The sequence below is a fragment of the Lissotriton vulgaris genome, chromosome 2_1, assembly GCF_964263255.1.
Source record: "Lissotriton vulgaris chromosome 2_1, aLisVul1.2, whole genome shotgun sequence".
NCBI classification, from domain to species: Eukaryota; Metazoa; Chordata; class Amphibia; order Caudata; family Salamandridae; genus Lissotriton; species Lissotriton vulgaris.
In genome coordinates this window covers 221,884,347-221,912,244 of record NC_141687.1, presented here as the reverse complement: position 1 = coordinate 221,912,244, position 27,898 = coordinate 221,884,347, and the positions used below count along the sequence as shown (strand labels likewise).

Genomic DNA, 27,898 nt, shown 5'->3' with positions numbered 1-27,898 from the left:
TGCGGTGGTGGTGGATGTGATGGTGGATGTGGTGGATGCGGTGGTGGTGGATGTGGTGGTGGATGTGGTGGTGGTGGTGGAAGTGTTGGATGTGGTGGTGGATGTGGTGGTGGATGTGGTGGTGGATGTGGTGGTGGTGGATGTGGTGGTGGTGGATGCGGTGGATGTGGTGGTGGTGGATGTGGTGGTGGTGGATGCGGTGGTGGTGGATGTGGATGTGGCGGTGGATGTCATGGTAGATGTGCAGGTGGTGGTGGATGTGGTGGTGGTGGATGCAGTGGTGATGGTGGATGCAGTGGTGGTGGATGGGGTGGTGGTGGATGTGGTGGTGGATGTGGTGATGTGTGTGGTGGTGGTGGATGCGGTGGTGGATGTGGATGTGGTGGTGGATGTGGATGTGGTGGTGGTGGATGTGGTGGTGGATGTGGTGGTGGATGTGGTGGTGGTGGTGGTGGTGGATGTGGTGGATGTGGTGGATGTGGTGGTGGATGTGGCGGTGGATGTCATGGTGGAGGTGATGGTGGATGTGGTGGTGGATGTGGTGACGGTGGATGCAGTGGATGTGGTGGTGGTGGTGGATGCGGTGGTGGTGGTGGATGCAGTGGTGGTGGTGGATGCAGTGGTGGTGGTGGATGCAGTGGTGGTGGTGGATGGGGTGTTGGTGGATGGGGTGGTGGTGGTGGATGGGGTGGTGGATGTAGTGGTGCTGGGTGTGGTGGATGTGGTGGTGGTGGGTGTGATGAAAGTGGTGGTGTATGTGGTGGTGTATGTGGTGGTGGTGTATGTGGTGGTGGTGGATGCGGCGGTGGATGTGGTGGTGGATGTGGTGGTGGTGGAAGTGGTGGTGGATGTGTTGGATGTGATGGTGGATGTGGTGGTGGATGTGGTGGTGGATGTGGTGGTGGATGTGGTGGTGGATGCGGTGGTGGTGGTGGTGGATGCGGTGGTGGTGGATGCGGTGGTGATGGATGTGGTGGTGGATGTGTTGGTGGATGTGTTGGATGTGGTGGTGGATGTGGTGGTGGGTGTGGTGGTGGATGTGGTGGTGGATGTGGTGGTGGATGTGGTGGTGGTGGATGCGGTGGATGTGGATGCGGTGGTGGTGGTGGATGCGGTGTATGTGGATGTGGTGTATGTGGATGTGGTGGTGGATGTGGAGGTGGATGTCATGGTGGATGTGGAGGTGGTGGTGATGGTGGATGTGGTGGTGGTGGTGATGGTGGATGTGGTGGTGGATGCGGTGGATGTGGTGGTGGTCGATGTGGTGGTGGTGGATGCGGTGGTGGTGGATGCGGTGGTGGTGGATGTGGTGGATGTGGATGTGGTGGATGTGGATGTGGCGGTGGATGTCATGGTAGATGTGCAGGTGGTGGTGGATGTGGTGGTGGTGGTGGATGCGGTGGTGATGGTGGATGCAGTGGTGGTGGATGGGGTGGTGGTGGATGGGGTGGTGGATGTAGTGGTGGTGGGTGTGGTGGATGTGGTGGTGGTGGGTGTGGTTAAAGTGTTGGTGGATTTGGTGGTGGATGTGGTGGTGGATGTGGTGGTGGATGTGGTGGTGGATGTGGTGGTGTGTGTGGTGGTGGTGGATGCGGTGGTGGATGCGGTGGTGGATGTGGTGGCGGTGGTGGATGTGGTGGTGGATGTGGTGGTGGTGGATGCGGTGGTGGATGTGGTGGTGGTGGAAGTGGTTGTGGACATGTTAGATGTGGTGGTGGATGTGGTGGTGGTGGATGTGGTGGTGGATGTGGTGGTGGAGGATGTGGTGGTGGATGTGGTGGTGGATGTGGATGTGGTGGTGGATGCGGTGGATGTGGATGTGGTGGATGTGGTGGTGGATGTGGAGGTGATGGTGGTTGTGGTGGTCGGGGTGGTGGTGGGGGTGGTGGTGGATGCAGTGGATGTGATGTTGGTGGATGCGTGGTGGTGGTGGATGCGGTGGTGGTGGTGGTGGATGCGGTGGTGGTGGATGTGATGGTGGATGTGGTGGATGCGGTGGTGGTGGATGTGGTGGTGGTGGATGTGGTGGTGGTGGTGGAAGTGTTGGATGTGGTGGTGGATGTGGTGGTGGATGTAGTGGTGGATGTGGTGGTGGTGGATGTGGTGGTGGTGGATGCGGTGGATGTGGTGGATGTGGTGGTGGTGGATGCGGTGTATGCGGATGTGGTCGTGGAGGTGGATGTCATGGTGGATGTGGTGGTGATGGTGGATGTGGTGGTGGATGTGGTGGTGGTGGATGCTGTGGTGGTGGATGCGGTGGTGCTGGATGCGGTGGTGCTGGATGCGGTGGTGCTGGATGCGGTGGAGGTGGATGCAGTGGATGTGGATGTGGTGGATGTGGCGGTGGATGTGGCGGTGGATGTCATGGTGGATAAGCAGGTGATGGTGGATGTGGTGGTGGATGTGGTGGATGTGGTGGTGGTGAATGCGGTGGTGATGGTGGATGCAGTGGTGGTGGATGGAGTGGTGGTGGTGGTGGATGTAGTGGTGGTGGGTGTGGTGGATGTGGTGGTGTGGGTGTGGTTAAAGTGTTGGTGGATGTGGTGGTGGATGTGGTGGTGGTGGATGTGGTGGTGGATGTGGTGGTGGATGTGGTGGTGGATGTGGTGGTGGTGGTGGATGTGGTGTTGGTGGATGAGGTGGTGGTGGTGGATGTGGTGGTGGTGGATGCGGTGGGGGATGTGGTGGTGGTGGAAGTGGTGGTGGACGTGTTAGATGTGGTGGTGGATGTGGTGGTGGTGGATGTGGTGAAAGTGGTGGTGGATGTGGTGGTGGATGTGGTGGTGGTGGATGTGGTGGTGGTGGATGCGGTGGTGGTGGATGCGGTGGATGTGGATGTGGTGGATGTGGTGGTGGATGTCATGGTGGATGTGGAGGTGATGGTGGATGTGGTGGTGGATGTCATGGTGGATGCGGTGGTGGTGGTTGTGGATGGGGTGGTGGTGGTGGATGGGGTGGTGGATGTAGTGGTGGTGGGTGTGGTGGATGTAGTGGTGGTGGGTGTGGTGGATGTAGTGGTGGTGGGTGTGGTGGATGTAGTGGTGGTGGGTGTGGTGGATGTGGTGGTGGATGAGGTGTTGGTGGTGGTGGTGGTGGTGGATGTGTTGGATGTGGTGGTGGCGGGTGTAGTGGTGGATGTGGTGGTGGATGTGGTGGTGGTGGATGTGGATGTGGTGGATGTGGTGGTGGTGGTAGATGTGGTGGTGGATGCGGTGGATGTGGTGGTGGTGGATGCAGTGTTGATGGTGGATGCAGTGGTGGTGGATGGGGTGGTGGTGGATGGGGTGGTGGATGAAGTGGTGGTGGGTGTGGTGGATGTAGTGGTGGTGGGTGTGGTTAAAGTGTTGGTGGATGTGGTGGTGGATGTGGTGGTGTAAGTGGTGGTGGTGGATGCGGTGGTGGATGTGGTGGTGGTGGATGCGGTGGTGGTGGATGCGGTGGTGGATGTGGTGGTGGTGGATGCGTGGTGGATGCAGTGGTGATGGTGGATGCAGTGGATGTGTTGGATGTGGTGGTGGATGTGGATGTGGTGGTGGATGTGGTGTTGGATTACATTGAACCCGCATGCATCAAGTGCGGATTATACAATATAAAATAATGATTTATTTTGCGCTGACTCGCAACTTTAACCAGCCATGATCATTTAGAAATAAATAAGACTATCCACTTAGCTGTGTGAATACAGCACATTCTACAGCCGATTAATAAAAAGTCACCAACACAACTAAATAAAGAGCATGCAAAGACAAATAAGAAAGCTGGTGAAAAAGAAAACACATTTCCCAAAAAATAGTGCTTCGTCAAACTGCATATATTGTGCAAAAAGAAACGGAGCATTACTGACAAAGACCAATAACTTACTTAACAATTCTTTTAAGCTAAAGAAATCCATTGCAGCGCACGTTCAGTGACTAAAAATTGAAATCAAAGCAACCACATTCATCCATCAAAAGAACAGCTCAAGAAGGCTGTATGGTGGGCATCGTAAATAAAAAGTGCACTTTACACGGCAGGCCGGCCGTGAAACTGAAAGCACGGCCGGCCGGCCGTGAAAGCCTTTGATCTGGCAGGGGGTGGAGCGGCACCCAGCTGGGCAACAGATGGCTGGCAATTTGATGCTGTGCACGCGCATTTTAGGTCAATGCGCTTGCGCATTGACCTAAAAGCGCACGGGCACAGCACCAAATCGCCAGTCAGTTAAAGTTTGTTTAAAGCCCTATAGTCTCGCTTCTCTATCAATGCGCATGCGCATTGATAGGTCACGAGACCTAAAATTGAATATCTTACCTAAACTACTGTACCTTTTTAACAATATTCCCATCACACCCTCCGGGGAAATATTTCGCTGCATTAAGTCGCTAGTACTGACACTGATATGGGCTGGCAAACAAGCCCGTATAGATCTCCAGACATTGACACTCCCATATATACAAGGCGGTTTTGGAGTACCAGATTTCCTCCTGTATTATCTTTGTGCCCAAGCGCAGTATGCGGCTTATTGGTATCATGAGATACCATATCTCACTCACACAGCCATAGAAGAGGGAGACGCAGATCCTGCCCCCCTGTCAGCAATAATATCACATGCTAGATCACCACTGCATGCGAAACACATTAACACCATAGATACTACAGTGAAAGCCTGGCGTAAGCTCGGACAATTGGCCCACAAACTTCCGTTATATGCACCAGCAATGCCCTTACATCACCACCACGCGCTGTCAGTCACTAGTGAAAAGGTAGGCATGTCTCTCCTGCGGAGAGCAGGCATAGATAAGATGGGAGACCTGTTTCAAGAGGGCACATTCCTGGACATCGAACATTTAACATATATTCAAAACAAGACCCCCATGTTCCGCTTCACGTATTATAGATTGACACGCACACTGAAACAACACTATCCATCATTTCCTGTAGAACCGGATTGTTTGGCGCCACTACAGCTAATTATTACCACACAGGACTTATCACACTTGGTGTCTAGATTATACGCAGCAGCACAGTCCGAGATAGCACGGCCTACTGCAAAGGCTAAGGCACGGTGGGATTCGGAGCTAGAGAATCCGTTATCAGATGAGGACTGGCAACGTACCTGCGCATTGACACAAATACTCACGCCAAATGGGAACCTGAGAATTATACACTACAAATTCATCCATCAGGCATACTATACCCCTACAAAACTACTTAAATTCGGACTCCACGACGAGGATAGATGCAAAAGATGTAACAGGGAAGGTGCGAACTTTACACATCTAGCTTGGTACTGCACCAAGATATCAGAGTACTGGGCGGACATTACCTCCACGCTCACTGTCATGCTAGAGGAGGAGGTGGAATGCACAATACAAACCAGTCTCTTTGGCATTGTCCCACAATTTCGTGCACTAAAGCGTAAGTTTTGTGTTATATCTTTATTACTAGCTAAAAGACAGGTTGCACAATGCTGGCATAGCCGAAAGGTACCCAAGAAATCCACATGGCTACATGACATGTCCGTCTGTAGAGATAAACTAATGACATACGAGGAGAACCTCCCTGCAAAATCTAGGCCCAAGGATTATTGGAGCTTCCTAACAGACTATGTCAACTCACTGGAGGTGGAAACAGAAGGGTAAACCGCCTACCGTTGCATTCAGGGGTGTTAATATATTAAGTACAGGCTGGACACGTCTATTTAATAATCCTGAGGGGAGAACCAGATCCGTTAAGATGAACGTACAATGTCAGGTCTTTAAGTTGAGTTCTCTCACTGTTCCTATCTATAAAATTACAAAATGTAAGACTCATGTTAAAGTGCTATCTGCGAGATCTGTAGAGGTTGGGCAGGGGACGGTTCCAACTATTGACAAGACTGATCTTACTATTATTGTCATTTGTTTACTGTTTACTCATACTTTGCAAGCCGGTCCCTGGGTTGTAGGCTCGCGGCTGTGTAAAAGTGACTGTTGCTTATAAAGGTCTTACACAAAAAAAAAAAAAAAGTTGGTCCAGATAATGTAAATGCAATCTACATAATGGCATTTTGGTAGAGGTGTATATTAATGTTGGTTAAATAAGTGGCATTCCTATATGGCCATAAAACCTCTGCATACCGAGACCCTGTGTAAGTACAGATACCCAACCCCATGATGCGCTGAATGGGTTTGTCCATTAAGGTAAAGATATGTACACAAAAAGGAATTAGAGGAGATTTTTGACAGCATTATTTAAAATTGACCAAGTGTTCGCGTGTAACAAGCACGTTGGCATATCATATTTCTCTAAGGCGTTCAAAGGATTGTTTTTCTAAACAGAGAAATCTGAAAGTGTCCAATCAAAAGACACTGACGCCTCACTCTTCCTCAGTATGTCATTCATCACTTCCTCTATTTACAATAACACATAGTCTGCTTCAATCTTACACTGCATACCTTTTGTGTAAGCGAGTACAGTTATATTTGTGTGTCCTTTCTTCCCACCAACTATTATCTTTCTCTTACTTTGACCAGCTTCGCTCGCCTTTCAATATCCTAGATGGCATATTTTGTGACTTGGCAAAGGTGAGAATATGGAAGTCAAACCACAGTGTGCTCGCCCTGCCAACATTTATTTTCAAAACAGGAGGGACACCAAGCATGTATGCAACATTACATGTGGAGTGAGCAGCTGGCTGGGAAGCAATGGTGAGCTGCTACACTTATCAGGCAGCACAGTGCTTGAGATGGCAGTTAATGAAACTGAAAAATTATCACTTTCCTGCAGAAAACAAATTAAGTAGCCTGTGATAATGAATGAAGCTAAAAAATAAACAAACGTTCTTATTAAGAGAAGAGGAAGCCTAAAAAGGCTCATCTGTGTTCATAGTTTTTTGTTTTACAGAGCTGGAAACTGCAGTCTGACGCTGCTGTGCCACATAGCACAGATTACTAAAGGGGCAACGTTAATAGTCCTAGATGATACATGCCTACTCACTAAAGTGTAGAATTTTTCTTTTCTGGGGAGTATTTAAAAAGCAAACTCTTATTATTAGTTTGTGCACTGCCTTACGCCGAGTGGCGGGACTGGAGACGTTCCTATAGTTGTTGATTCAAACATCATATAGAGCGTGCCGCTCACAGCAGGACCTTGGAGTTTGCTTTATTCCCCGGAGTACACTGACCCCTCTGCTGTTTCCCTTGCCGTGGCAGTTGTGGAGGTGATCGTTCGTGGAGGACCCTGATAACGAGGACCCACAGCGATAGCCCGGGACTGCGAGGACCAGCATTCCTTTGAACATCTACAGCTGGTGCCTCTTCCCGGGCGTGCCCCGCCTCCTTCCACCTTCATTATTGCTAGCGGCCCCCGCTCCGCGGGAGCCGCTCGCAGCAGGACTTTGGAGTTTGCTTTATTCCCCGGAGTACACTGACCCCTCTGCTGTTTCCCTTGCCGTGGCCGTTGTGGAGGTGATCATTCGTGGACGACCCTGATAACGAGGACCCACAGCGGGAGCCCGGGACTGCGAGGACCAGCATTCCTTTGAACAACTATAGGTGGTGCCTCTTCCCGGGCGTGCCCCGCCCCCTTCCTGTATTTAACGGACACTCCCACTGCGCATCGCACTCAGCACGGGGCTAAGCCCGGGCAAAGGGCGGGCCCGTTGTAGCCCGTTAGAGTCCGTGTAAGGCCGGGCCGGGCCACCACCCTAACTTCTGATTTCGAGACTGGACCCACACTTTGGTGTATGTCTATTACTATTATTATATCTCTTTGCTTGACATCTAGGTATACTTTGTATAGATTATTGTTAGTTATTCACATTTGATAATTATGTGCACAAGAGGGTCTAGAAGTAAAACGGCAGTGGGGGGTTTACCACAAACAGCCACTTTGGATAATTTTCTTGTAAGGGCTAATTCCTTCATAGAGCAAGAAATCTCATTGTTGGAACGCAGAGTATCCCAAGATCTTGCTCTTGCAAAAAGATCTTCTTTGGGTCATCTTGCTGCAGCCAAAACCCCATAACAATTAAAGGGTCTGGTCCCCCTAGAAATCCCTGTAATAACTAACGCAGACATACACGCCCACAGACAGAGTCTACCCGGTACGGTAGACCTATCAGTATCCCATCTTTCATCAGATCTACAATTAAGTCTAGACCTAGAAAAAACCCCGGATCTAGCCGCTATTACCTCACCCATTGACCTGAGCACTACCCAGCTGAAGGGCAGGAGGGAGGGAGCCATCTCCAAAAAACCCAAGTCAAAAAATGAAAGGGAGAGGGGCAAACAACAATTGAGAAAGGCTCCTGGGGCTCCTGTGCCAAACTTGACTACAGCCCCTGATCCCCTTAGTAATGTCCCCACAATTGAGGCATCGTCTAGTATGAATGCAGAGGCCCCGGACACTTTAGATAGGATTAGTGTTAGCGATGATGAGGTAAATATTTCACTCCTACCTAGGATTGCTGAACTCTTTAAACTTTACCTCACCCCCATCGAGACAAGCCCGTATTGAAAAACAGATAGCTGACTTGTGTGCTGTCCCGAAAAAACTGACCGTACAGGGGATCCAGAAAGCAGGGGGAACTAATTCAAACCCAGATAAACACACTGTTCCTGCCATTAAAAAACCATCAGCATCAGTGACTAACCCTAAAACTAAGCCTGATTTGCCCACTGCGAAGTCATCTGCACTTAAAACTAAAACCTGCGCTACCCCGCCTCGAGAGGGGCTTATTCCATCTAGGGACCACACGATGCAACCAAATAAGAACAATTATGATGGAGGACCACATAGGAGACGACCAGTGAACTTGCCCCCTGAGGCAAGTCCCTATGTGGTGGTCATGACAGGGGTTCCAGAACTGGGTGAGGCTGATGAGGAAGCTAACTGGTCTCTAAAAAACAAAGTCCAACACTGGCTCAACACAAATCGGCCCCTACCATCTAACCTAATTAGTAAGATCTTGACGGTACGCAGGGTACCTTGGGTGGGTCATGAAAGGAAAACAGTCCAGGGAGATTGTATACTGGTTAACTTTGCGGACCCTCATACAGCTGATTACATACGTACCTGGAATACTCAGGACAGACATGAGGGGATTGCAACTCGACGTCTTTCCTTTGTTTCCCCCCCTAGGAGTGGACTGATACATAACTGGAACAATAATAGTGATTGGCACACTGTAGGGCATCGCGTAAGGAGTGGAAATTGGGACACCTGGGGGGTACAGGGCTTCAGAGAACAAGCATATAGGGACAATTGGGGTGGCTTCCCGACTGCTAACAAATTCAGTTTCCTAGAGATGGTTGACTGACAGCCAAACTCTATTAGCCCACCAGAGGGTGGGAGGTCGGTCCGTGAAGCCCTAAGGGGGGGAGTAAATGGGCACTGCAAGCTTATAGCACCCTGGTCAAGTAAGAAATCCTCCTCCCATATCAATTAGAGGAGTCCTATCCCTAGTAATCGGAATTATCTACAGGCTATGCAAGATTTGGTGGATCCAGCAGTAAACGGGCTAATCAACTGTTCTAATGTAGATCTGCACGATAGGGGCTTCATCTCCATTGTTTCCTGGAACTTGGCTGGTCTGGCTAACAAACTTGACTCCCCGGACTGGGGGGCAATTATAGATTTACAGGACGTTTGCCTTTTTCAGGAGACATGGGCAAGAGAGGACCATCAGCGTGCAGGGTTTGACACATTTTCAACCTGGGCGAATTGGAAGGGGAAGGGACGCCCGTCTGGTGGACTACTCATTTGGGTGGCCTCCCATCTGGGTTGTAAAGCGAGGGCTCTAGCAACCAATTCTCCAGATATTCAATGCGTACTCCTGGAATGGTCTAATGCCGTAAAACTGGCACTGATCAATGCTTACCCCAGACCAGTGGGCATAGCAAAAGTTTCAAGCACCATTGAGGAATTATCACTGTTTTTGAGCACTTTTTCCCAGGGTACCCTGTACGTGGTTGGGGGAGACCTCAATTGCTAATTTGAGCCTCTCCCACTATTCCTAGAAGGTGCAACAAACGAGGAAGACGACCAATGGGGAATTCCGAAACTGGTTGGCCCACCAGTGAAGTCCTGGTCACCACTAGCAACACAAAATACTTGCCTGACTTTAGCAAATTCTCTAAGGGCTTGTAATGGCCGGGTAAGTGGAGACATCCCCCCCCAAATCAACTTTTAATAAACCGGGGCATAATTCTCGCTTGGATTACATACTTGTGGAAATGTCTGAATGGGCCAGAGTCGTGGATTTTAATGTGATTCCTCGAGATGACAGCGATCACAATGCGCTGATTCTAAAAATTTCGGTCCCGGGCGTCACATTTCATATGCAGGGTGGTGATGATCCTACTGACCCGAGTATGATCTTATCCACTAATCGGCGTAGAGTTCGTTGCCCCGAAATTGTAGGTAACCCCCAGGATATCCAGAGGCTGTATGCAAAGACTGTTTTAGTCCTGCAAAAAGTTGATAATCTTATTCACCAACTCCCGTCTGAGGAGACTCATAGACAAACTCCCCGGTGACTTATCTAAAAACGAACCCACGATTTGGGCTCCATACCTACAGGTCTTATTCAATGCAATCGTAGAGGGGATGCCGGTGCCTATCACTTGGCTGGGGGCAGAGATTGTTCCCATCTTCAAGAAGGGCTCACCCCTGCTCCCAATCAATTATGAGCCTATCAGCCTAATAGACGTCCCCCAAAAGGTCTTTCGTCTTGCCATCTTATTTTGGAAAACAGTACAGTTGGAGGGTGGCAGATTCTATACTGTATTAGTTGACCTACGTGCGGCCTTTGATTTGGTACCTCGTAGGAAACTTTGGTCCGTGCTCTATGGTCTGGGGGTGCTGCAACATCTCTTAAATAGGATTATCAGACTACATACTGATAACTATGCCCAGGTCAGATGTGGCAGGGCGGGAACATTGTCCAATAAATTCCCCGTTGGCAGGGGAGTCAGGCAGGGTTGTGTGCTCGCACCGACCCTGTTTTGCCTCTACGTCAACGGGGTAATTGCCCACCTGAATGGGGTTGAGAATAGTGATGCTCCCAAACTTGGAGGCAGCAGGGTGCCGGCGATTATGTTCGCAGATGACACCCTGCTGCTCTCCAAGTCGCCAATGGGGATTCAGTGAGTCCTCAATGGTTTCGAGGCATTTTGTAAAGACCATGGCCTCGAGATCAATGCATTTAAGACAAAATATATGGTCTTCAATCCTCCATCCAAGACCCGCCCTAACCCGCACATTGGAGCTAACAGGCTAGAGAGGGTTCGAACCTTCGAGTACTTGGGAATTACCCTAAACGAAAAGATGTCGTGGACGCACCAACGGGAGAAATCACAATTAAAGCTGGCCCAGATAGCAGGTGGGATCATCAAACTGGTTTCTAAAAATAAATCTTCTTCCAAGCCGGTTGGTCCCCCACTAGAGATCTATAGAGCACAGGCTAGGGGAGCGGTAATGTACGGAAGCGAACTCTGGGGCTACATGTGTAACCGCGAACGAGTAGCAACGGAGAATAAATTCATCAGACAGCTTCTATCACTTCCCCCTAGCACTTCCCTGTTGCCCATGAGACTCGACTTGGGCCTGAGACCCCTTGATGAAGATATGGGATTACGACCTTTATTATTTTGGCGCCGGATTTGGTCCGTTCCGGAGCTAGCTAACTACAGGCTAGAACTGCAGGAAATTCTTACCCTCCCAAATGTTGAGAAAATTCCCTGGCTAAACTATATAAAGAAAGAACTAGGGAAATTAGGGCTTCCTACCTTATGGTCTGACCCACTTTCATCATGTCCCAGGGTCACACGTAGGCAGTTCATCACCCAGTATCAAGAAAGTAAACTTGCTACATATTTACAAGGAACAGGCCTAGGCACTCTAACGACATCATTTTTAATAACTAAGGACAGCTATAGGTTTGAAACTGTTTTAGATGTCATATCCCCAACGTCCATCAGGAAATTGTATCTCCAATGGAGGTATGGTAGCTTGCCATTACGGGCCTATACTAGCAAATGGGCTGAATCTTCCCCTTCTCATTGCCCTGGGTGTAAATTTGAACAGGAAACTGATTTGCACATATTGGTTTTTTGTAATGCTTATGCGCAGGCGCGGAGGAAATGGATTGTCCCAGTATGTAAAAACCTGGGGTTCTCTCACTGTTTGCATGCATATAGGGTCTTTAAGACCGACTTATCAGGGCATATAGTTTTTGCTTGAGCTACATATTTGGGGATAGTTTGGCATAAGAGGAGATATCTTCTAGTTGGGGACCTATGACAAACTGCCAAAATTATAAACTATGACATGATTCATCAGTATGTTTAATGCCTGCTCCTTATATTTGTACATTGATCTCACATGTTTTAATAGCCTTTTACTTATTTTAATATTTGCTGTTTTAAATGTAATGTTATTTATACCTTTTATGGCAAATGTTGCCGAAATAAAGATCATGATGATATAGAGCGTGCCGCTTTCCCTGCATAAATATTTGCCACAAATCATCTTGCAAAAAACACAAAAGCAAATCGATGTGTATTTTGGGTAATGGCTGAGGCCACATGATGAGTTTCTAATGGGGCAATAACTTCTATTAGCACAGTTCACCCAAGGACCCTGGCTGCTGAAAACAACCAAAATCTCCAGGTGATACTTTGGGAGAGAATGCGAAATGACCAGTGGAATGGGGTGAGGTATACATTCTTAGCGAGGTCACTCATAAGGATGCTAACAAAGGTTGGACAAAGGACACATCCCTACCAAAACCTTATATAGTAGTCTTTTGCTAGGTTGTGTCCTTACAGATAACCATGAGAGAGTATGTTGTACGCTTTCAAAAAGATCACTAGGTAAGCTAAAGGCACCTTATTTTCTACCACTCTAGGCACTTGGGCCCCGAGCGAATGTGATAAAGTCCCTAAAGGCAACATGCAGGCCACCTTGTCGAAATTACAGTATTGATCCATCAAATGGAAAAACAAAAACCTGTTCAACCGGAACTACTGGATTGTTTTCACAACTTTAAATCCACTCTTGGTGCCTCTGAAATAGCAATTTGGAAAATACCTTTGCAAAAATAACAGTGAGATTAGGCAAAACGATTCAGGCAGTTCCTGGCCACCTTCCTTTAAACTGGTACAGTGGCATAACCCATCAAATCTGACGGAGTGACTCTAAATACACGCATCATCAAACTGAGCATTTGAATAGCTATTTTGTTGGGTTCCTGGGCTCTATCTGACCTTAAGGCTTGCAAAAGCTACTAATTTCCACTAATGGTGCTTCCCAGTTGTGCAAATTGGCTTAGACAAATGTAGTATGGAAGCATGATTACCAAATATTGATACGAGAAAGTTATGTTTCTAATAACAAATAAAGCGCTTCCAGGTGCATATCAAAGCTATACATGCAGAAACCGAGTATTAGGAATTAAAAAGGTCACTCCATCTACCTTCATTGTCCTTCTGGTTTTCCTGTTTCGTTTTCTTAGCCATTTTTAACTTTTCTTTTAACTTTTGGCTACAAAGAAAAGAACAGATATACATTAACGTGGACAACTGATTAAAAATCCAAATATTTGTGATATTTAGAAATGATTACTATTCTTAAGCAAGAGCATCAACCATGAGTGTGATAGGACAGTAATGTGTGTTTACAGTCTGCTTGTGGCAGCACCACAGCGCTAAACAGTAGGTTTTTGTTACATCCCACCTTTTAACAAGCATTGGAAATGCAATAGGGCTCGCATTAGGAAAGTTTGAGCTATTGGTGTTATAAATGAATTATTTTTATTTGTGTTTTTTTTAAATAGCTAAATTAATAGCTTTATCATTTACAATGCCAATAGTTATAACTTTCGCAAATGTGACACCTATAGCATTTGCAATGCAACATGTTTTGTATTTACGTGACTTAGATGTATTGATATTACAAATAACAATGGCTTTTAATTTTTTTAAATAATTAATACTTGAATAATTTATTTAATTTGTAATGGCAATAGCTTAAACTTTTGTAAATAACATTTGTGAAGATTATGTTCAGTGTTTTTTATTGTGACGAAAATCCAAGAACAGAAGTGAAATATTAACATCTTTTTGTGATTTGTAATTAAGCATGAAAGCTTGAAAAATTGAAAGAACATATTTGAACCAGTGATGCTGTGGTTGCGCTGAGTGGTGTGTGCATCGGTGTAGCTGTTTGGTGGGTGCATTGGTGGAGCTTAGTTGGAGCATCGGTGGAGCTGTATGGTGGGTGCCACGGCGGAGCTGTGTGGTGGGTGCCAGGGCTGAGCTGTGTGGTGGGTGCATTGGTGGAGCTGTGTGGTGGGTGCATTGGTGGAGCTTAGTTGGAGCATCGGCAGAGCTGTGTGGTGGGTGCCTTGGCGGAGCTGTGTGGTGGGTGCCTCGGCGGAGCTGTGTGGTGGGTGCCTCGGCGGAGCTGTGTGGTGGGTGCCTCGGTGGAGCTGTGTGGTGGGTGCCTCGGCGGAGCTGTGTGGTGGGTGCATCGGCAGAGCTGTGTGGTGGGTGCATCGGTGGAGCTGTGTCGGTGGAGCAGTGTGGTGGGTGCATCAGTGGAGCTGTGTGGTGGGTGCATCGCTGGAGCTGTGTAGGTGGAGCTGTGTGGTGGGTGCATCAGGAGCTGTGTCGGAGGAGCTGTGTGGTGGGTGCATCGGTGGAGTTGGGTGGAGGGTGCATCGCTGGAGCTGTGTAGGTGGAGCTGTGTGGTGGGTGCATCGGTGGAGCTGTGTGGTGGGTGCATCGGTGGAGCTGTGTAGTTGGAGCTGTATGGTGGGTGCATCAGTGGAGCTGTGTGGTGGGTGCATCGGTGGAGCTGTGTAGGTGGAGCTGTGTGGTGGGTGCATCGGTGGAGCTGTGTGGTGGGTGCATCGGTGGAGCTGTGTTGGTGGAGCTGTGTGGTGGGTGCGTCGGTGGAGCTGGGTTGGTGGAGCTGTGTGGTGGGTGCGTCGGTGGAGCTGTCTCGGTGGAGCTGTGTGGTGGGTGCATCGGTGGAGCTGTGTGGTGGGTGCATCGGTGGAGCTGTGTGGTGGGTGCATCGGTGGAGCTGTGTGGTGGGTGCGTCGGTTGAGCTGTGTGGTGGGTGCATCGGTGGAGCTGTGTGGTGGGTGCATTGGTGGAGCTGTGTGGTGGGGCATCTGTGGAGCTGTGTGGTGGGGGCATGTGTGGTGGGGGCATGTGTGGTGGGTGCATCGGTGGAGGTGTGTGGTGGGTGCATCGGTGGAGGTGTGTGGTGGGTGCATCGGTGGAGGTGTGTGGTGGGTGCATCGGTGGAGCTGTGTGGTGGGTGCATCGGTGGAGCTGTGTGGTGGGTGCATCGGTGGAGCTGTGTGGTGGATGCATCGGTGGAGCTGTGTGGTTGATGCATCGGTGGAGCTGTGTGGTGGGTGCAGCTGTGGAGCAGTGTGGTGGGTGCATCTGTGGAGCTGTGTGGTGGGTGCCTCGGTAGAGCTGTGTGGTGGGTGCCTCGGTGGAACTGTGTGGTGGTTGCATCAGTGGAGCTGTGTGGTGGTTGCATCGGTGGAGCTGTGTGGTGGTTGCATCGGTGGAGCTGTGTGGTAGTTGCATCGGTGGAGCTGTGTGGTGGGGTTGCATCGGTGGAGCTGTGTGGTGGTTGCATCGGTGGAGCTGTGTGGTGGTTATATCAGTGGAGCTGTGTAGGTAGATCTGTTTGGTGGGTGCATCGGTGGAGCTGTGTCGGTGGAGCTGTGTGGTGGGTGCATCGGTGGAGTTGGGTGGTGGGTGCATCGGTGGAGCTGTGTGGTGGATGCATCGGTGGAGCTGTGTGGTGGGTGCATCGGTGGAGCTGTGTGGTGGGTGCATCGGTGGAGCTGTGTGGTGGGTGCGTCAGTGGAGCTGTGTGGTGGGTGCATCGGTGGAGCTGTGTGGTGGGTGCATTGGTGGAGCTGTGTGGTGGGTGCATCGGTGGAGCTGTGTGGTGGGGCATCTGTGGAGCTGTGTGGTGGGGGCATGTGTGGTGGGGGCATGTGTGGTGGGTGCATCGGTGGAGGTGTGTGGTGGGTGCATCAGTGGAGGTGTGTGGTGGGTGCATCGGTGGAGGTGTGTGGTGGGTGCATCGGTGGAGCTGTGTGGTGGGTGCATCGGTGGAGCTGTGTGGTGGGTGCATCGGTGGAGCTGTGTGGTGGATGCATCGGTGGAGCTGTGTGGTGGATGCATCGGTGGAGCTGTGTGGTGGGTGCAGCTGTGGAGCAGTGTGGTGGGTGCATCTGTGGAGCTGTGTGGTGGGTGCCTCGGTAGAGCTGTGTGGTGGGTGCCTCGGTGGAACTGTGTGGTGTTTGCATCAGTGGAGCTGTGTGGTGGTTGCATCGGTGGAGCTGTGTGGTGGTTGCATCGGTGGAGCTGTGTGGTAGTTGCATCGGTGGAGCTGTGTGGTGGGGTTGCATCGGTGGAGCTGTGTGGTGGTTGCATCGGTGGAGCTGTGTGGTGGTTATATCAGTGGAGCTGTGTAGGTAGATCTGTTTGGTGGGTGCATCGGTGGAGCTGTGTCGGTGGAGCTGTGTGGTGGGTGCATCGGTGGAGTTGGGTGGTGGGTGCATCGGTGAAGCTGTGTAGGTGGAGCTGTGTGGTGGGTGCATCCGTGGAGCTGTGTCGGTGGAGCTGTGTGGTGGGTGCATCAGTGGAGATGTGTGGTGGGTGCCTCAGTGGAGCTGTGTAGGTGAAGCTGTGTGGTGGGTGCATCGGTGGAGCTGTGTCGGTGGAGCTGTGTGGTGGGTGCATCGGTGGAGTTGGGTGGTGGGTGCATCGGTGGAGCTGTGTCGGAGGAGCTGTGTGGTGGCTGCATCGGTGGAGCTGTGTGGTGGCTGCATCGGTGGAGCTGTGTCGGTGGAGCTGTGTGGTGGCTGCATCGCTGGAGCTGTGTGATGGGTGCATCGCTGCAGCTGTGTAGGTGGAGCTGTGTGGTGGGTGCATCGGTGGAGCTGTGTGGTGGGTGCATCGGTGGAGCTGTGTGGTGGGTGCATCGGTGGAGCTGTGTCGGTGGAGCTGTGTGGTGGGTGCATCGGTGGAGCTGTGTCGGTGGAGCTGTGTCGGTGGAGCTGTGTGGTGGGTGCATCAGTGGAGCTGTGTGGTGGGTGCATCGGTGGAGCTGTGTTGGTGGAGCTGTGTGGTGGGTGCGTCGGTGGAGCTGTGCCGGTGGAGCTGTGTGGTAGGTGCATCGGTGGAGTTGGGTGGTGGGTGCATCGGTGGAGCTGTGTGGTGGATGCATCGGTGGAGCTGTGTGGTGGATGCATCGGTGGAGCTGTGTGGTGGGTGCATCGGTGGAGCTGTGTGGTGGGTGCATCGGTGGAGCTGTGTGGTGGGTGCATCGGTGGAGCTGTGTGGTGGGTGCATCGGTGAAGCTTAGTGGATGCATTGGTGGAGCTGTGTGGTGGGTGCATTGGTGGAGCTTAGTTGGAGCATCGATGGAGCTGGGTGGTGGGTGCATCTGTGGAGCTGGGTGCATCTGTGGAGCTGGGTGGTGGGTGCATCTGTGGAGCTGGGTGGTGGGTGAATCTGTAGAGCTGGGTGGTGGGTGCATCTGTGGAGCTGGGTGGTGGGTGCATCGGTGGAGCTGGGTGGTGGGTGCATCTGTGGAGGTGGGTGCATCCGTGGAGCTGTGTGGTGGGTGCATCGGTGGAGCTGTGTGGTGGGTGCATCGGCGGAGCTGTGTGGTGGGTGCCTCGGCGGAGCTGTGTGGTGGGTGCCTCGGCGGAGCTGTGTGGTGGGTGCCTCGGCGGAGCTGTGTGGTGGGTGCCTCGGCGAAGTTGTGTGGTGGGTGCCTCGGCGGAGCTGTGTGGTGGGTGCATCGGCGGAGCTGTGTGGTGGGTGCATCGGCGGAGCTGTATGGTGGGTGCAACGGTGGAGCTGTGTGATGGGTGCATAGGTGAAGCTGTGTGGTGGGTGCATCGGTGGAGCTGTGTGGTGGGTGCATCGGTGGAGCTGTGTGGTGGGTGCATCGGTGGAGCTGTGTGGTGGGTGCATCGGTGGAGCTGCGTGGTGGGTGCATCGGTGGAGCTGTGTGGTGGGTGCATCGATGGAGCTGTGTGGTGGGTGCATCGGTGGAGCTCTGTGGTGGGGGCATTTGTGGAGCTGTGTGGTGGGGGCATGTGTAGTGGGGGCATGTGTGGTGGGTGCATCGGTGGAGGTGTGTGGTGGGTGCATCGGTGGAGGTGTGTGGTGGGTGCATCGGTGGAGGTGTGTGGGGGTGTATCGGTGGAGCTGTGTGGTGGGTGCCTCGGTGGAGCTGTGTGGGGGGTGCATCGGTGGAGCTGTGTGGTGGGTGCATCGGTGGAGCTGTGTGGTGGCTGCCTCGGTGGAGCTGTGTGGTGGGTGCCTCGGTGGAGCTGTGTGGTGGGTGCCTCGGTGGAGCTGTGTGGTGGGTGCCTCGGTGGAGCTGTGTGGTGGGTGCCTCGGTGGAGCTGTGTGGTGGGTGCCTCGTGGAGCTGTGTGGTGGGTGCCTCGGTGGAGCTGTGTGGTGGGTGCCTCGGTGGAGCTGTGTGGTGGGTGCATCGGTGGAGCTGTGTGGTGGGTGCCTCGGTGGAGCTGTGTGGTGGGTGCCTCGGTGGAGCTGTGTGGTGGGTGCCTCGGTGGAGCTGTGTGGTGGGTGCCTCGGTGGAGCTGTGTGGTGGGTGCATCTGTTGAGCTGTGTGGTGGGTGCATCTGTGGAGCTGTGTGGTGGGTGCCTCGGTGGAGCTGTGTGGTGGGTGCATCTGTGTGGTGGGTGCATCTGTGGAACTGGGTGCATCGGTGGAGCTGGGTGGTGGGTGCATCGGTGGAGCTGTGTGGTGGGTGCCTCGGTGGAGCTGTGTGGTGGGTGCCTCGGTGGAGCTGTGTGATGGGTGCCTCGGTGGAGCTGTGTGGTGGGTGCCTCGGTGGAGCTGTGTGGTGGGTGCATCTGTTGAGCTGTGTGGTGGGTGCATCTGTGGAGCTGTGTGGTGGGTGCCTCGGTGGAGCTGTGTGGTGGGTGCATCTGTGTGGTGGGTGCATCTGTGGAACTGGGTGCATCGGTGGAGCTGGGTGGTGGGTGCATTGGTGGAGATGTGTGGTGGGTGCATCGGTGGAGCTGTGTAGGTGGAGCTGTGTGGTGGGTGCATCGGTGGAGCTTAGTGGGTGCATTGGTGGAGCTGTGTGGTGGGTGCATTGCTGGAGCTTAGTTGGAGCATCGGTGGAGCTGTGTGGTGGGTGCATCGGTGGAGCTGTGTGGTGGGTGCATCAGAGGAGCTGTGTGGTGGGTGCATCAGTGGAGCTGTGTGGTGGGTGCATCAGTGGAGCTGTGTGGTGGGTGCATCTGTGGAGCTGTGTGGTGGGTGCATCTGTGGAGCTGTGTGGTGGGTGCATCGGTGGAGCTGTGTGGTGGGTGCATCGGTGGAGCTGTGTGGTGGGTGCATCGGTGGAGCTGTGTGGTGGGTGCATCAGTGGAGCTGTGTAGGTGGAGCTGTGTGGTGGGTGCATCTGTTGAGCTGTGTGGTGGGAGCATCTGTGGAGCTGTGTGGTAGGTGCCTCGGTGGAGCTGTGTGGTGGGTCGTTCGGTGGAGCTGTGTGGTGGGTGCCTCGGTGGAGCTTTGTGGTGAGTGCATCGGTGGAGCTGTGTGGTGGGTGCATCAGTGGAGCGCTGTGGTGGGTGCATCGGTGGAGCTGTGTAGGTGGAGCTGTGTGGTGGGTGCATCTGTTGAGCTGTGTGGTGGGTGCATCTGTGGAGCTGTGTGGTGGGTGCATCGGTGGAGCTGTGTAGGTGGAGTTGTGTGGTGGGTGCATCGGTGGAGCTGGGTGGTGGGTGCATCATTGGAGCTGTGTGGTGGGTGCATCGTTGGAGCTGGGTGGTGGGTGCATCGGTGGAGCTGTGTAGGTGGAGTTGTGTGGTGGGTGCATCGGTGGAGCTGGGTGGTGGGTGCATCATTGGAGCTGTGTGGTGGGTGCATCGTTGGAGCTGGGTGGTGGGTGCCTCGGTGGAGCTGTGTGGTGGGTGCCTCGGTGGAGCTGTGTGGTGGGTGCATTGGTGGAGCTGTATGATGGGTGCCTCGGTGGAGCTGGATTCAATGGTCTTATTACGAGGAGGCCCTGGTGTCAGAACACTCATGTTGTAATAAAACAACGGATAGTACATTATCTAGAGATGTATTTGAAATCCACTTCAAGAAATCTGTTTAGCAATATTAGAATCTGGGTGCATCAGTGGAGCTGTGTGGTGGGTGCATCTGTGGAGCTGTGTGGTGGGTGCATCTGTGGAGCTGTGTGGTGGGTGCATCGGTGGAGCTGTGTGGTGGGTGCATCAGTGGAGCTGTGTAGGTGGAGCCGTGTGGTGGGTGCATCTGTTGAGCTGTGTGGTGGGAGCATCTGTGGAGCTGTGTGGTAGGTGCCTCGGTGGAGCTGTGTGGTGGGTGCCTCGGTGGAGCTGTGTGATGGGTGCCTCGGTGGAGCTGTGTGGTGGGTGCCTCGGTGGAGCTGTGTGGTGGGTGCATCTGTTGAGCTGTGTGGTGGGTGCATCTGTGGAGCTGTGTGGTGGGTGCCTCGGTGGAGCTGTGTGGTGGGTGCATCTGTGTGGTGGGTGCATCTGTGGAACTGGGTGCATCGGTGGAGCTGGGTGGTGGGTGCATTGGTGGAGATGTGTGGTGGGTGCATCGGTGGAGCTGTGTAGGTGGAGCTGTGTGGTGGGTGCATCTGTGAAGCTGTGTGGTGGGTGCATCGGTGGAGCTTAGTGGGTGCATTGGTGGAGCTGTGTGGTGGGTGCATTGCTGGAGCTTAGTTGGAGCATCGGTGGAGCTGTGTGGTGGGTGCATCGGTGGAGCTGTGTGGTGGGTGCATCAGAGGAGCTGTGTGGTGGGTGCATCAGTGGAGCTGTGTGGTGGGTGCATCAGTGGAGCTGTGTGGTGGGTGCATCTGTGGAGCTGTGTGGTGGGTGCATCTGTGGAGCTGTGTGGTGGGTGCATCGGTGGAGCAGTGTGGTGGGTGCATCGGTGGAGCTGTGTGGTGGGTGCATCGGTGGAGCTGTGTGGTGGGTGCATCTGTTGAGCTGTGTGGTGGGAGCATCTGTGGAGCTGTGTGGTAGGTGCCTCGGTGGAGCTGTGTGGTGGGTCGTTCGGTGGAGCTGTGTGGTGGGTGCCTCGGTGGAGCTTTGTGGTGAGTGCATCGGTGGAGCTGTGTGGTGGGTGCATCAGTGGAGCGCTGTGGTGGGTGCATCGGTGGAGCTGTGTAGGTGGAGCTGTGTGGTGGGTGCATCTGTTGAGCTGTGTGGTGGGTGCATCTGTGGAGCTGTGTGGTGGGTGCATCGGTGGAGCTGTGTAGGTGGAGTTGTGTGGTGGGTGCATCGGTGGAGCTGGGTTGTGGGTGCATCATTGGAGCTGTGTGGTGGGTGCATCGTTGGAGCTGGGTGGTGGGTGCCTCGGTGGAGCTGTGTGGTGGGTGCCTCGGTGGAGCTGTGTGGTGGGTGCATTGGTGGAGCTGTATGATGGGTGCCTCGGTGGAGCTGGATTCAATGGTCTTATTACGAGGAGGCCCTGGTGTCAGAACACTCATGTTGTAATAAAACAACGGATAGTACATTATCTAGAGATGTATTTGAAATCAACTTCAAGAAATCTATTTAGCAATATTAGAATCTGGGTGCATCAGTGGAGCTGTGTGGTGGGTGCATCTGTGGAGCTGTGTGGTGGGTGCATCTGTGGAGCTGTGTGGTGGGTGCATCTGTGGAGCTGTGTGGTGGGTGCATCGGTGGAGCTGTGTGGTGGGTGCATCAGTGGAGCTGTGTAGGTGGAGCTGTGTGGTGGGTGCATCTGTTGAGCTGTGTGGTGGGAGCATCTGTGGAGCTGTGTGGTAGGTGCCTCGGTGGAGCTGTGTGGTGGGTCGTTCGGTGGAGCTGTGTGGTGGGTGCCTCGGTGGAGCTTTGTGGTGGGTGCATCGGTGGAGCTGTGTGGTGGGTGCATCAGTGGAGAGCTGTGGTGGGTGCATCGGTGGAGCTGTGTAGGTGGAGCTGTGTGGTGTGTGCATCTGTTGAGCTGTGTGGTGGGTGCATCTGTGGAGCTGTGTGGTGGGTGCCTCGGTGAAGCTGTGTGGTGGGTGCATCTGTGGAGCTGTGTGGTGGGTGCATCTGTGGAGCTGTGTGCTGGGTGCATCGGTGGAGCTGGGTGGTGGGTGCATTGGTGGAGCTGTGTGGTGGGTGCATTGGTGGAGCTGTGTGGTGGGTGCATTGGTGGAGCTGTGTAGGTGGAGCTGTGTGGTGGGTGCATCTGTGAAGCTGTGTGGTGGATGCATTCGTGGAGCTTAGTGGGTGCATTGGTGGAGCTGTGTGGTGGGTGCATTGCTGGAGCTTAGTTGGAGCATCGGTGGAGCTGTGTGGTGGGTGCATCGGTGGAGCTGTGTGCTGGGTGCATCAGTGGAGCTGGGTGGTGGGTGCATCTGTTGAGCTGTGTGGTGGGTGCATCTGTGGAGCTGTGTGGTGGGTGCCTCGGTGGAGCTGTGTGGTGGGTGCCTCGGTGGAGCTGTGTGGTGGGTGCCTCGGTGGAGCTGTGTGCTGGGTGCATCTGTGGAGCTGGGTGGTGGGTGCATTGGTGGACCTGTGTGGTGGGTGCATCGGTGGAGCTGTGTAGGTGGAGTTGTGTGGTGGGTGCATCGGTGGAGCTGGGTGGTGGGTGCATCATTGGAGCTGTGTGGTGGGTGCATCGTTGGAGCTGGGTGGTGGGTGCCTCGGTGGAGCTGTGTGGTGGGTGCCTCGGTGGAGCTGAGTGGTGGGTGCATTGGTGGAGCTGTATGATGGGTGCCTCGGTGGAGCTGGATTCAATGGTCTTATTACGAGGAGGCCCTGGTGTCAGAACACTCATGTTGTAATAAAACAACGGATAGTACATTATCTAGAGATGTATTTGAAATCAACTTCAAGAAATCTGTTTAGCAATATTAGAATCTGAGTGCTTACTCACTCAGCATCAGAGTGGTTAAACTGCTGACCATGGAACGACTAGTTTCGTTCCAATTGTGCAGTACGGTACAAATAAATCTGTTTTGTGGCGTTCATTCAATTTCTTCATGCATGCCAGGTCACGTGCTTTAAACCACAGCCATATTAAGTAGGCCATGCATCTTAGAAAGGATTTCTAGTTACACTTTTTTTGGTCATTCCCTTTAGAGAACACACCTCAACTTTCACGAAAGTTACAGCACATTAACAATGAGAGCTGCATTAGTGAGCGCAGGACCCATGATCTTCAAATTGCACACAGTTCTCTACAACATGCACATTAACCCACTTAGCTATGACACCGCTCAGAAAAAAATGCCTTGATAGGGGAGGGTGACACAGAAATCGAGCTGCAGGTGTGCTTCGTGCAAATTATGATGCGATATGTTTGGGGAGCACACTCACACACAACTCTACTCCACACTCCGATCTCGTGCTAAAACCCGAATCTCGAGGGAGTTGTGTGTCTGTGACATTGTAACCTGGTAGCTTTTCCATCTTCCTTCCTTGTGTGCAGATATTTTCGGTGTGACGATTACGATGCAAATACACTCGTTCGAGAGATTGGAGCTGTCACTAGGGCGCTGGAGTCACAGCTGAGTTTGGAATGAAAGAGGCGGATGCGTGCACTCAGCATTCAAAGACCCTCGACGCCTTAATGGCACATGGAATACTTTACAGCCTTCTAATGGCAGGCGGCGGTTATTGACTGGGAAGAACAAACAGAAAGCACCAGAAACGAGGCGGAAATGCAAGACACATGGCAAGCTGGAGGGAAAACGTGCGGTATCGGCCTCTGCTTTTAAGGGATCTGAGATTTAATGAAAGGTTGGTGCATTTCAAAGGCATGGTGTTTGACGTCTGTGCCCCTTCACATGCGCGGGAAAGGCGGGAAGACATAGCCCTACTTGGCTTTCTCTGCCCAGCTCTCTACAGAGAAATCTCCCGAATAGCCCCTGCATTCTGTTGGTTAGAGATGCTGATTTATCAATTGTTAAGGTAGGTGGAAAATAGAAATGGAACTGTCCCCGGAATGGGTAATCAGCATGCATGAAAGTCTACAATCCCTAAATAAAACGCCTGTCTCTAATTTCTTTATACCTCAAAGAAACAAGTTAAACAGGTTTTAAAAGGAGACACGGCCTCCGGCCGTGAAACTGAAAGTACGGCCGGCCGGCCGTGAATAATTAGGTGGTGACAAAGGCGCTGGGAGGGCTGCCTTTGATGTGGTAATGCGAGGCAGGCAGGCAGGCGGCTGGTGGCATTGTGCACGCGCTTTTTAGGGCTTGCGCTTGCGCAATGACCTAAAAAGCACATGCACTCAAAGGAATCGCCAGTGGAATCGCCAGTGGTGGTTAAACACTGGATAAGCCCCTATAGAGCTTCCAGCTGCGCACATGTGCACAGCAGGCGAGCCCTAAAAATTGCACAATTTTACATATTTTCAATAAGACAGAATTCATTCATTTTTCTTCAAGTGCTAAAACCGGGTGTATCAACCAGTATTCAAGGTGGAAGGCAATCAATTCGGTCACTGGGCAACATCTCCTCGTAGTCCTCTTAACAGCACTGATATTGAGAACAGATAAATCCTGTGGTCTGTATGTAGCTATATTGACTGGAAACTATATTATCTTCAAAGAGGTTTGTCACAAAAAGACTGACTTAGACGCAATACTGTGGCTACGAAATTCTTTTGTTATTTGGCCTGACACTGCAAATGAGAATTGGCTTTATTTTGGAACAGTTTTCTTTCAGGTCAAGAAAGGGAATAAAAGTGATCAATGACCCCGATCAGGTGCTTGGAAATCAAAGACGTAGCTATTGGGTAGCAGCACTATCCGCTTACAGGTAGACAAGGAGGCCGCCATATTGCGATGCACTTCTTTATTTCCCTTCACAGCTGAACAAGGAGGCCGCCATGTTGCGATGCACTTCTTTATTTCCTTTCACAGCTGAACAAGGAGGCCGCCATATTGCGATGCACTTCTTTACTAAATAGTTAGCAGCCAAGAAGTGCACATATTCGTTCAAAGAGAATAGAAACAAAAAGATGTGGCAAACATTCTCCCATCACCAAGTGCTTATTGTCCAACATTCAATCAGCAAGAATCACAGTCCATAAAAGGCAGCCAGCGCCATGCTCCGTCTCGCCTAACCGGTCGCTAATCTTACTTAATTTGGCCAAAAATAGTTTTGAATCCAATTGCTTTTTATTTTATATGTGTGTTTTAGTTCATCGTCTGCTGCAGAGTGGCTTTAATCCTGAACTACTCTGTGGGCTTTTCTTCCACCTGGACAGGCTTATCCACTATGGACAAGCACGGAGTATCTCCAGTATGAGGGTTGGGCGTTTGTAGCTAAGGAAACTCTGCGTCAGAGACGCAACAACACCGGAGCAGGACTGAGCTATCACAGCACACAGCTTCAAGCCCCTAGTCCTTGGCAGGCTGACCTTGTCGCACAGCACAGGATCAAAGAGGGTGCATATTCTTTCTTTAATTGTGGCTAAATGTTTGCAGTCAATTAAGCCCTCAATGCAGACATATGGAAACTTGCAGGTGACTATTTATAAAAAGGTCAGGACGAACTCAGCCTTTTTTCTACCAGGACAATACACTGAGCACCAATATTGTGGATTATAGTGATAGTGGTTATCTTTCCACCACTAAGAAGATTAATTATCTCTGATATAAAGTGCTGCATCAAAATATTGGTATTATTGTATTTTTCTACTACGGCAAATTGTAATTAGTGTCATTAACTTGCATAAGTATTTGTGGACAGCAGGTGCTTCTCTGAAAATGTAAAGACACACTCCTAACAGAGAGGAAGACTTTGGTTAGCTGAACTCTTCCTCTCAGAGGCATCAAGTTAATTCAAAATATGGTTGTCCCATCTAGAGGTTTGATTAGAAATAGGAGTGGTATTTTTGTCGACATATCACCATTCAAAGTTAGCTGATCAGGCTCTTCGCATCCATTCAGGTAACAATACTGGTGATGCCACAGAGAACTGACCTTGTTTTCGTTTCAAAGAACAAATGGCACCTAAAAATAAATTCTGCAACCATAAAGGGCTAGAGCCAATACACAGTTGAAACCAAAAAACACCAGAAAGCACCAATACACTTTCATATGATGTGGGGATTAGTTTAATAACCAGTCAGGCCAAGTTGCAGCATTTTTCCAAAATTATGTTTTGGATAATATGGTTTAAATGGTCAAGCTATCCAATGAAAGACAGACAGACACACACGTTTCTAGAGACCTTGGGAAGGCAGGAGTCGCTTTCTTAACTAGCTGTACACGGCCCTCAGGGGAGTCCTGATACTTTACTGGAGCCAACATGGGCATTTTATCCCGTCACAAAAGCAGTGTCTAGATGAACAGAAATGTTTCTGAACACAGTGCTTACATTACCAAAGAAGCAAAACTCTCTTGTTTATTCCCTTGGAAAATAGTGGCTGGCCAGCCCACTTTCTTTTTTATGTTAAGAGTAACTTAGAATACTTGAAGCTTTTAACTATAGCCACGATAGTTCCAATTCATCTACTTATTGAATGGAAAATGCTGTGATTTTTCAGTCCACCTCTTTACCAAGATGATAACGCTGCTGGTAACTGCCCAAAAATCAGGCCTATTCCAGGGATGATACATTTAGACGATATTCTTCTGATCTCTCAGAGTATAAAATCCTACTGATAAGATGTTTGGCTCCTGAATTTTCACTGATCATTGTCTGGAAATAGCGTGAACCTAGCCAAAAGGTTTCTGCAGCCGAGTACAGGGTACAAGGCACGGGTACGGTCGAGGAGTGATTGGAGAGGTAGCTGGTTTCTGGGACTAGAAGTGTACCTTTCCTGCCTAGTTTTGTGGTGTTCTTTTAAGAGGTTTGTCTTAAACTCTTTCCGAATATTGAGCAAGGCTGGAGCAGCTCTGATGGATATAGAGATGCTTTTCCAGATTCTAGGAACATAGACTGAAAAAGCCTGTTGCCTTGGTATTCCTTTTTTAGGTCGAGCAGACCTACCTTCAATGTGTAAGCATTGATGGTGTCTGCTTTAGACCTATTGTCACCCGTATTTAGGAATGAAGACATGAGTCAGACGCGCGCTTCTCTTAGTCAGTTTTGACCTCAGGAGCGCGCGTCTGAGCCGCGCTTGCGCAGACGAACTCCCAGCCCCTGCTTTCACTTCGCTCTCTTCGCATGCATTAACCTCATAGGAGCGTCGAACGTTCAGCGCCCAGTGCTGAACGTTCGAAGAACGAATGCTGGCCCGTCGGCCAACGGTCGTGCGCAGCACTAGCAAGGTAGTGCTTGCGACGACCGTTGGCCGACGGCAGCACTTAAGGGGTTAACGGCACAGACACAGCCAGCCCCCACCCCTCTGCATGCACGCACACACACACACACACACACAGGCGCGCGCACACATACACACGCTGCCGCCCCCCACCCCCCTGCACACACACAGACACGCACGTATACACACGCCTCCGCAGCCCTCTACCCTAAAGCACTCACAACAATGACAATAGCGTCTCGCACACAACACTACCGATCTCCTACCCTCCAGGACGGCCACTTGGCACTATCGCCAGTGGGACAAGCGCCTCGCCATTCATGTCTCTCCGCCCCTTGAGGATGCAGCCCCGCCTACAATCTCTACCGTACTGCACCCTTTCCTGTACGTCCCAGCTCCGCCTCAACTCATGCAGCGCCCCCTTACTAATATTTGGCAAGCATTTATATTGAATGCACTTTAACCAGTGCGATTCCCTCACCTCGCGCCTCTCATACTTCACGGCCCCAGGCAGCAGCACCGTAGAGCCACATCGCTGGCAATGCACGCCCTTACTGTTCTTGCCATCGGCAGACACCAGTCCAGCCTCCATGTCACTGACTGCTTGGATGAAAGCAACCGCACATGAAAACAAGACGGAAC

The 27,898-nt window shown here is 51.5% G+C and overlaps 1 protein-coding gene across 1 annotated transcript in view; it reads right to left on the bottom strand.

Moving 5' to 3' along the window:
• The window catches only part of PRKRIP1 (PRKR interacting protein 1), a 172,628-nt gene that overhangs the window by 23,781 nt on the left and 120,949 nt on the right, over positions 1–27,898 (bottom strand). Inside the window, exon 6 of the mRNA XM_086954789.1 lies at positions 13,436–13,503. Within this exon, the coding sequence (XP_086810915.1) occupies positions 13,436–13,503 (68 nt within the window). The remainder of the gene's footprint in view (positions 1–13,435; positions 13,504–27,898) is intronic.